Consider the following 10435-nt stretch of genomic DNA (forward strand, 5'->3'; position numbering starts at 1 on the left):
CTTGTTGCTTGCTTAAATTATATCGGGAATAAAACAATTATATGAAATATAGAAACACATAAACCACAATTGTTATCTAAAATTTTAATAGTTTATCAAAGGTATTATGACGTAATCATCGTTACATTTTTAATCCACGATGAACGTGCGTAAAACTTTTCATTTGTTTCTACCGATTTAGATACGTCGTTTTAATAAATGTAATATCATTTTAAATTCACCACATTATGGTTCCATGTGACATGATTTGTGACAAAATTCGTATAGTAGGTGTTAGGAAAATGCATTTTTTTAATGTTTGCACGAACCGTTTCGTCATTTTAGCTATTCGCCGTGTTCTCGCAATGTAACCGATGCGATTAAAATAGAGCGCACGTTTATGTCGTCAATAATTACGGAACAAAGAAACCAAAGAGTATATTGTCGGCCGAACGTAAGAAAGTTGATTTTAATATAAATAGGATTTATTTCTACTAAAAAAATCCGGACGTTTTTCGACGATCCGGACGGTGACATTATCACCGAAAACGGGGTATTTTTACAATCCTGCCCTTGTTATGTTATGTAACACTATATCAATACCCAAAAATTCAAACACTTTATTTAAATCATATATCTAATGGCTGCTCGCCAATTATGCTGTCGTCACATTTCGTCATTCTTCATGAGAAAAGATTCACAACGATTCCTTTGCTTACTAAGTATTGAATGTATGCTACTGCATGCGTCCTCCTTTATTTATTAGTTGACAACAATTCAATAAAAATAATAAAACACAAGGAGTTAGTTCACAATTTGCACGACACACCTGTAATTTTACAAATTCTAAAACACATAGGAGTAAGACAGGACAGTTTAAAATCCTGGTTAATTTTGAATATTAAATTATATTTTTTTAGAAATACATGCAAATACCAGGGAATGCTATTAAATGCTTTGTAAAATCAAAATCAAACATTTTTTTTTTTACTGCTATAGTTTTTAATATAAACGAATGATTGTAATTTGTTACTTACTTTATCCTCGCGTAGTGACTGAATTCCGAATATATTTTCCAAATGTTGTCTTGGTATTTTACTCTTGAGGTATAAATTCTTGAATTAAAAGCAAACCTCAAAGTTCCACGATAAAAACATACAAAACTGCAAGGTGGGGAATATGGTACAAAAAATGCAATAATATTATGCGCGTTTTATAAGGTGTGGTAATATTGTCAATTAATTCTGTAACATGTTTTCTGATTATCAATAAATAGAGGTTGTTAAGAAAGAAAATTAAAAAAATTCTTTTTGGAGAAAGTGTCCCATCCTCTCCCACCCTACTATATTTATTCGGAGTGTCTTTAAATATTAGTACAAATTCTTGGTATCACCTAAACACCGTCATAAATTTTGAGTTTAGAAACATTGGGCAATATGTGCCAAGCGGCTCATTGTAATCCACCGTAATATTCAGACTATTTTATGCATATATTTATGATGAAGATTCACTAGAGTTTTTTCTATTGTGGCGGAGATGAGTATAAACTTTGGTAATAAAAAACTTTGGGGATAAATGTCATGAAACATAGTTATTTTGAATTCATGTTAATGCGACGAATTGTTTAATACTAACCCTTTTTAATTAATTTACACTTTTAGTCATAACCTGAAAAAAATTGGAGATAGAATTAATTTTGAAATGCCGTTAAAATAATGAGACAAATAATATAAATGCAACCATTTTTGATTTAAGGCTATATTTTTAAAAATATCCGCTTCGCAACTCTGGGCAAACCGCATATTTTAAAGGGATGTGGTGCAACTAATGCATTTAAAAAGCGGCTTTTATATTTACTTTTATAGTTTAACATACATCTCCAATGCATTAAAAATGCACTTAATTGGTTATTTACACAACTGCCGAACATCTCATGGTATTGAAACCTGATTTTTAACATTTAATATTTAAGGCCATTTTCTATAAGGGTGTTTTATGTTGTTTTATTTCAGTGAGCCTTGGGTTATTGAAATACACAATCTGAACTTGGTACTTAGTCCATGCAAGCATTCTGATGTCTTGGATGAACTGACAGAAAATCAACAACAAATTGACAGGTTGGTGTTTTTCTGTTGTTTTTAAATATTTTCTTTGGGAATTGAAATTTAGGAATGCTTAAAGCTGAAGCTGCTTGGAAGTCAAACTTTAGTACAGGAAGGCAGTTAATGCCAACACTCTTAAGCTATGTAGTGTAACCAGATTTTCACATTGCAAAGATAAAATGCATAATGGTTTCAAAGCTGCTTGTACAAGTTACCACTTTAAGTTGAATTCTTAAACAAGTTTCTTTAACTTTGTTTGTTATTTCAGCAAGTATAAACAACTCACTGCACGTGAAGAGAAATGGCATGCTACGTATGGTTTCAATCGCTCCATATATGGAATATGGCAAGCTTATTCATCGAGTATTGTTACCAAGATTTTACAAAACCTTCAGGTTAAACCACATTTGGTTAATACCTGGTAAATACAATAATGCTCTTATTGTTGTGTAGGTTCGTGTATACAAGGTTCATATTCGATACGAAGATGAAACTACTTGCTCAACTTCATTTGCATTTGGCCTCCATGTAGATTCGTTATTGATTCAAAGCACTGATGAAAATTGGGTATACCTGATAAGTGATACTTATAAATTTAAGAACAACAATTCCTAATACTTTAAAATGTTTTTTTTTCATATAAAAGGTATTCAGTTTATCTTGTGTATCTGTATGATGCAAAGTGATTGTCAATAATTTGACATGTTTGCATCATATCTTCCTGTGTTATCTTACAACGCCACATTTGTTCCCAGCAACCAAACCCAACCAACTTAAACTCTGCTGATAAGAAATGGAAACTTGTTCATTTATCCAACATGTCAATGTATTGGGATACTAATGCAAGGTTCTTTGGTCATGATATGCATGAAATAAAGGTGAGTTTGTAAAATAAATTTTATATTTTAAATATGCCAAACAACTCAAAGCCACGTATTTAAAGCTGTTATTAAAAAGATGACATTGAATGAATGTTAGAAGTTATTAGAAGCTATATATATAGTTTTAGGTGACTCCTTATTATGGTTTATGAATTTTCAACTTCAATTTATTCATTTGCATTGAACTTTAATTAAAGTAAAACGTCTATTAACTATTGTTTGATTGGTTAAATGGTTAAATAAGCAACAAATAATTTTAGGATTTGATGATGAATTATAAAGCTGACCTTGTTGAGCCAGATGCTTCATATGCATCCAAGTACATTGTCAACCCTGTAAATAGTGAAGCGAAGTTTATTCAAGATTTAAGTTCATGGCCTTTAAGATCTGACCTTAACCCAAGGTTGTCATTTACAATGGATCTTCAACTTGTAGCATTGCAGTTAAGTAAAAGTCAATATAATCAAATGCTTGCTCTTGGTGAAGAGATAACGAGGTGGAATCTACAACACAGCAACAGGGTTGGTAGACCAACCAACACAATCACAAAAAAGTAAGTTTTTCTAAGCTTTTCATGCCTGGTGCCATGGCAAATTTTCATGCCTGGTGCCATGGCAAATGGGTTAGCACGCCCGCCCGCCTGTAACCCAGAGGTCCTTGGGCAAGACACTTAACGGAAATTACTTTAACCCAGTGGTCATTAATGAGTTTATCAGTCTTACATAGAAAAAAAACTATCAGTTTTACATAAAAAAAATGGAAAAATCCAAAACAAATAGTCACCCACAAAGTAACATATTTGGTAACTTAAAGCTGGCACGAGGTGTATAAAACAGAACACCTGAACGACTGTTGATATATGGCCTCGCAAGGATAAGTAGTTTATATTCATGTTTTATTAATTTCATGCTAAAAATGTAGTTACACTACCACTACTATTATTTTTATCAACATTCCGTATTTTTAATTTAAATTTAATGGGTCTTTTTTGAAAATTTAATGGGTCGTTTCTCATTTTATTCAGTTTTTTTATTCAATCTATATGATCTTTATTTTTATTATCAAAGATAAATAAATCATATGACTGGCAATGGTAGTTTTATAACACAAGTGTTAAGTTAGTCTTACGCTTACACATACCTTCCTTGTGCCAATTTCAGTCCACGTACTTGGTGGAGATGGGCGATCATGAAACATTTGTCAACAATTAAAAAGATGAGAGAAAGAAGAAAAAAGGAATTTATTTGCAGGAGGGTCAAGTTAATACTATGTTATGTGGAGAATTACCAAAAACTGTTAAACATAAAATATGTTCTAAAAACTCAGGTAATTAATACAAATTTGTTGTGGATGTTTTTAAGTAGTTCTACACAGGAAATATAAATATTATAAACCAGAAAATTTAAAGCAGAAATACTTTTACCCAATTGTTTGTCTTCTGTTTGTTTTATTTATGTTTGCCCAAAAGAGTCAAAACCTTTTTAATTTTTTTCTCTGTATTCTTAATTTCCTGTTTCGACAAATTCATTTGTGTACAAACATCTGTACTTATATGTACCATACTGTTGCCTTGTAACTGAGGGATACTGGATTTAAAGCTGTTACCATGACATGTGCTTTTACATATTGTTTCAACCCAAGAATGACTTGCCAGCCAAACTCTAAAAATGTGCTGGTTTTGTGCCTCACAAGCATGTACAAGGCACCACATATGATTTGCCTAAGACATCTATATTGTATACATACTACACTGTGTGTGTGTACATGAGTTGCTCTTAATGCAAGAACAAGTTATGTAAATTAGGATTAAATTTAACTTTTATGTAGAACAATGAAGTGAGTGATATTGTTTGTCAAGTTGAAGAGGAACTTTCACTCAATGAACTCTTGATCCTCAGAGAGATTGTTTATGAAAAGTTAGATAGAATAAGAATTGCTAAAAAACAGCAAGAAAAAACAAAATCGGTAAGTTAAATGTTTAAGAATATTTTGTTATTTAACATTGCCATATCGCTTGGCAGAAACGAGGATTGAGCAAAACTAAGAAACCCGATTCTCGTGGCTGGGGTTGGCATGGTTGGTTTGGGTGAGTTAATATGGTTTTAACGACTTTTAAATTCTTAACTTGTTAAAAATCTCATGTTCACATAAACTAATCATCTTTTCAACAATTTTCACCAATTCAAAATTAAGGAAGGGTTGTAACAATATTGAAATATTAAAAAATGTGTAAAAGTGTAGTATCAGTTTGTTTTATAGAAATTGAAAACCCAAAATTTCTAAATTTCAAAAAGTCTATTAAGTTATGGCTGGCTGCCATATAAGAAGAGTAAACTAATTATTTGAATGCAATACCAGTCGTTGTAATAAGTTAGTAACTTTTATTTTTTTTTGCTTGTTAATGTTCAAATGTTTTGGGGCATTGTAACATATCATATTTGTTTTCCAGTAATTGGGGTCAAACAAATGAAGGATTAATTGAAATTGATGATAAAACTGAATCAACACAACCAGTTCATGATCAACAGAAGAGTGTTTATGAGGAACTTGGTAAGAAATATTTTTTTGATATTATTGTGGTTTAGACGGGCTATTCTTAAACTTTTTGGTGACAACAAACTTGGGTCCTCCAGATTAGGGGTTGTTAATCTTGCAGGTAACGGAATGTTTGTGTTTGTGATGGAAAGCTGACTAGTAAAGGGTTGAAACTATTTTTTTTAAGATTGTTACAAAAAAAACGAGTTCCATCTTTGTTTAATTTAAGCAATCTTTGATGCAGTTGTGTGCATTTTTATAAACTTCTAGATGATAGAGAGCTTTATGAAATGTTTGGTGAGGGATTCACTGAAAAAGAAACAAATGATTCATTTTTAAGAAGAGATAATGTTCTGTTGAAATTAAACTTTAATTTGGATAAAGGATCTATCACTGTGTATGATGATACTGCTCATAAGTGCCTTGGTGTTGTTGATTTACAATTCAACAGATTACAGCTTGCAACACAATGGCGACCAAGGTAGTTATCCTGTGTTTATGTGTTTTTCTATTAAACTATGTGCCAGTACATGTGTTTCTGATTAAGTACAGCAGAATAGTTTATTATGATATTAACATCATGTTGACAATGAGCTATGAATATACTATGTATGTCTCGTGTATTAGAAGACACCTATACCGTTGCACTAAACATTCGATGTGTAAATACACCATGTGTGTCTGGTGTATAAGAACCGTGTCAGAGCATTTATAAGTATATCTTTAAACCAGAACAAGCACATATACTATGCAAGTTGATCTTGGAGATGTAGTATTGAAGGACCTTGATAAGATAAACAAACATTATTCCAACCTTGTGAAGTTATCTGATCAAAGCAGGCTTGCTACAACTAACACTCAACAACTAAATGTAAGTTCGTAGTTCTCAGTTCTTTGTATATTTAAAATATTCCATAGACAACACTTTTTTATTTAAAAGATTTGGCAGTGTCTTAATAGTGGTAATCTAGATCAATAGATTCAGTAATCCTTAGAAGTTATAAATGCATTAAGTGTTTAGAGAACAACAAGTACAATTATGGAATTTCTATTGTTATCAAGGTTGGAATCAGAGTAAGCATTTTAGGGCAACCACACTCAACAGGAATTGTTTTAATCGGATGTTAGATTGTCCAAACCAATAGTCACATATATGTAAAAAACAGTTACTTAAGTTTTATTTTGGCAGCTTGTAAAGTTAAAAAGGGATGTGTTAGGTGTATATAGTCAGCACTCAGCATGTATAGTATGCACACATTTATGTTAACACAAAGCAGAATGTCATGCCAGAATAAATACTCAATAATATTCACAGATGGCAACAGAGAACAAGAAGTCTGTCTTCAGTTTATTTTATGAAAAACTTCCGATGTTGACGTCTAATTCATCTTCAGATCGCTTACGTGTTACCACAGCTTCCTTGTCCATCACTTGCATTCCTGGTTTAATGGAGAGACTGAAAAAATTTGTCTCAAAACCTGGTCAGTTCTGGTTTATTCCTAGATAAAAATATGCAGGCTAGAGAATCGTCCTTTTTGGTGGGTATGTATATTGGCAATCACCTTATTTATTTTAAAGAAATATCCAAAGATAAACAATGGAATTGATTCTTTTTGACCAGTATAATATTATCCAGATACTGTTACTTATGCACACCATGGGTCGGACCTACTAACAAATGCAGCACGTCAGAAGTATGTAGCATGGAAGCAACACACACAACACGAGATATCAAACACTGTAAAACGTATCATGGATGGAAAGGCAGCAACTAAATTGGTTTGTTATTTTTATATAGTGGGGTGGGTTTCTAATTATAGTAGGTATTATATTAAAACACACCCTGCTATATCTCAATGAATCAGTTTGTCCAAACTAAAAACCAAACAAGCTGTAGATGTGTTCCTCATTAGTATTAAACATAAATAAGACTCTTGTTACTTATTGACAACTTAAAACTAGCTGTGTTAAGCTGCACCTGTGCATCATGACACAAAACTTCATTATAAAGTATTGATTAAACTGCCTGACCTAATGCCATTTATGCATATATAAATCCTTTAACACAAATATGATACTTTAATATCTGCCATGCATTCGTATTTTTGCTATTTTCCTTACAGAAGGAACATCGTTGGGAAATAATGTTGGATATTTGCGCACCTGAGTTTATTTTACCTGAAAACATATCTGATCCCAACACAAAGCTAGTTGTGTTCAACCTTGGTCATATCAAGTTTTCCAGTGATGTTACAAGTAGAGAAGGTATGATGTTAAGCTGGTTTGGTGGCTGTTCTATTTTTGAACATATTTGTTCAGCATGTAATGTATTTTTGTCTGTGGCCGTATATGTTAGCATGTCAAGTTTACTAACCCTTGTTAACCGTGATACACACTTACAGTGGGCATAAAAGTAATATTACCACACCATAGTCTGTTTTCATATTAACATTGATAATTTTCCAATCTTTTTTTATAATAAAATATTCATTATGTCTCTCTGGTACCTGTTGTATAATTTAAAAAAAAAAAATGTGGTTTATGTTAAAAATTAAGTATGAAAATGAGTGAAAAAGTGACTCAGCATAATCTGGTATCTTCGCTTCATCCTTTACCATATTTCATTTATGATATAACTTAAGCATAAGATGTATTAGTATATCATTCATATGTATCTGGTGTAAAGTGACAAGACAATCGGCATGAGGTGCTTGACTACATTATGTGTCTTGTTATCTTGTGTACAATAAGATACACATGTTGGCTGCAACAGCCAAGCTTTTAAATTAACATCAATCGCTTGTTCTTTGAATAACATGGTTTTCGCTATCGTATTCGAGAGATAAATCAAAACCATGTTATGTTATTGATAACATGAGATATGTCAGACACACAAGTGGAGAATATTGTTCCGATGGTTGATGATTCTGATGATGATGATGATGATTTCTCCACTCCTCTTAACTCCCCACCTCCTGAATCCACTGTAGAGATGAAAGTCCCATCATCTTCCTCTCCTCCAATATTATCTTCAGGTGATCAAATATTGTAAATATTCTGTTACTTCTGCTACCAGACATAATGTAAATAATATTTCAACGGCTTATCTGGTATGAAAAAACCTACTGTATTTCTGAAATACACTTTAGGGATGGGCCGAATCAGAATCCGAATATTCGGCGTTGTTCAACGCATTTTTAGGTATTCGATCGAATCCGAATACTTTATTATTCGGCCCAATTGCCACGCACACGCTAATAATTGCGTTAAAACAGTAAATTCCTGGACGCTTAGATACAGTGTGTTTTACGACCTACAATTATGCGGTTTCACATTGCCGTTTATGTTATAACCTAACCCAGTTCGTTCGTTAGGAATTAACTCAAAGAAAGTAAGTAATCGCAGCTCTTTCGAATAACCTAGTGGACAGTGTTTCAGCGCATAATTTCGTAATTAAAAGCGTAAAAATGTAAAATTATCTAATTTCAGCATTACAAAATGTTCCGTAATAGTTATAAATATAGTTTGTTTAAAAAATGTTTACATGTATTCAACATTCTGCAACACTGCAATTCACGAAACACGCGTCCTGTGCGGCCTCTTTAATCGTGAACCACGTGTTCGTTTGTGTTTTACAATTTTGATTAGCGGCGCCTTCCGACTAAAACCTAACGTGTTCCCGTGCATATTTTCTCCTTAATGACGTCATTAGAGCTCGTGCTCCTGCTATTACCTAATTGCCGCATTTGTAAAAGCGTAGCTTTTTACCATGTCCGATTTTAGAAATTATAAAAACGAAACTAGCACGATTTGCACATTTTACATGGCTGGCTACAATTATAGTATCATAGAACGAAATGTCAATTAAATTCGACCGTATTCTTGACGAGACATCTATTCGTCAATACAACGTTCTAATCTGGCAACTTTGTAATTTTGGATTCTATATGAAAGTGTAAAAATCTAGTTTAACCTTTGATGTCATGTGACTAATAGTGGTGCGTCGCCTTTTATCGGCACTCGGCCGGCGTTGATTGACAGGTTTTTAATTAATTTCTCTGCGCGCAGATAACGCTATGATAGAAGGTTACCAATAGAAACGAAATGGATATGCAGCGGTTAAATAATTTCATTTTTTCACCACATTGAATTAGGTTAAATGACGTCATCGAATATTCGGATTCGATCGAATATTGGACCGTGGATATTCGGATTCGACGAATCCGAATTGTTTGGATCTCAGCCCATCCCTACTTCATTGTTTATTATTTAATTTATTTAACAAATAACTTACAGGTATTAATAAAAATTAAAAACCAATTTGTTAAAGAGTCTGGACCACGCTCATACAAGTTGGTTTTAAATGAAAATTTACACTTAATAAATACTATCTGTGGTATTTTTTTGTGAAAAAAATATTTAGTTTGCCCAAAAAAACGTTTTAAAAAGTGCCAAAAAATTCGCCTATTGTTGCGTCACTCGCGGGCACTATGACGTAAATTACGTCACGATCTTTTCTAATCGATCAGCTGATTTAGGCTTTGCTGTTTGCAGCAAAACAGTGTACCGTCGACATAGCATTTTCTGTTACTTTTAAATTAAGAAATAAGCGTGGGTAATGCCGTGGCCTGATTTTAGTTTAAAATTAATATTTTTAAAAATTGTTTGTAAGTGTATTACAGTATTACACTATTTAAATTTGTCAGTTAACAATAATGTAAAAGTGTCAGTGTGTGATGTATAGTCAGGTAGAATTATTTCATCTAATGAAGTGACATAAGTGAAGATCCTAGTCCACTAGCAATAGGTATTGAGCCTTTCCAGTTTGAACCTGTACTTCCAGCAAGTGTTGGGGAAGTAGACAGGCCAAGACCATGGAAAATAAGTGAAGCTGAGCAAATCAACAACACAATTTGGTGGGTTGACCAAGAATAGCAT

General features: G+C 32.7%; 1 protein-coding gene across 1 annotated transcript in view; it reads left to right on the forward strand.

Annotated features, from left to right (window-relative positions):
• LOC100183500 (vacuolar protein sorting-associated protein 13D) overlaps positions 1-10435 on the forward strand; it is a 46156-nt gene that overhangs the window by 2440 nt on the left and 33281 nt on the right. The window contains exons 3-17 of the mRNA XM_018812571.2: positions 1992-2096; positions 2350-2476; positions 2535-2648; positions 2837-2959; positions 3223-3515; positions 4123-4288; positions 4790-4927; positions 4984-5048; positions 5412-5512; positions 5768-5978; positions 6230-6368; positions 6813-6978; positions 7134-7276; positions 7621-7762; positions 8386-8532. Of these exons, the coding sequence (XP_018668116.1) occupies positions 1992-2096; positions 2350-2476; positions 2535-2648; positions 2837-2959; positions 3223-3515; positions 4123-4288; positions 4790-4927; positions 4984-5048; positions 5412-5512; positions 5768-5978; positions 6230-6368; positions 6813-6978; positions 7134-7276; positions 7621-7762; positions 8386-8532 (2180 nt within the window). The remainder of the gene's footprint in view (positions 1-1991; positions 2097-2349; positions 2477-2534; positions 2649-2836; positions 2960-3222; positions 3516-4122; positions 4289-4789; positions 4928-4983; positions 5049-5411; positions 5513-5767; positions 5979-6229; positions 6369-6812; positions 6979-7133; positions 7277-7620; positions 7763-8385; positions 8533-10435) is intronic.

This window comes from Ciona intestinalis, chromosome 7 (assembly GCF_000224145.3).
Source record: "Ciona intestinalis chromosome 7, KH, whole genome shotgun sequence".
NCBI classification, from domain to species: Eukaryota; Metazoa; Chordata; class Ascidiacea; order Phlebobranchia; family Cionidae; genus Ciona; species Ciona intestinalis.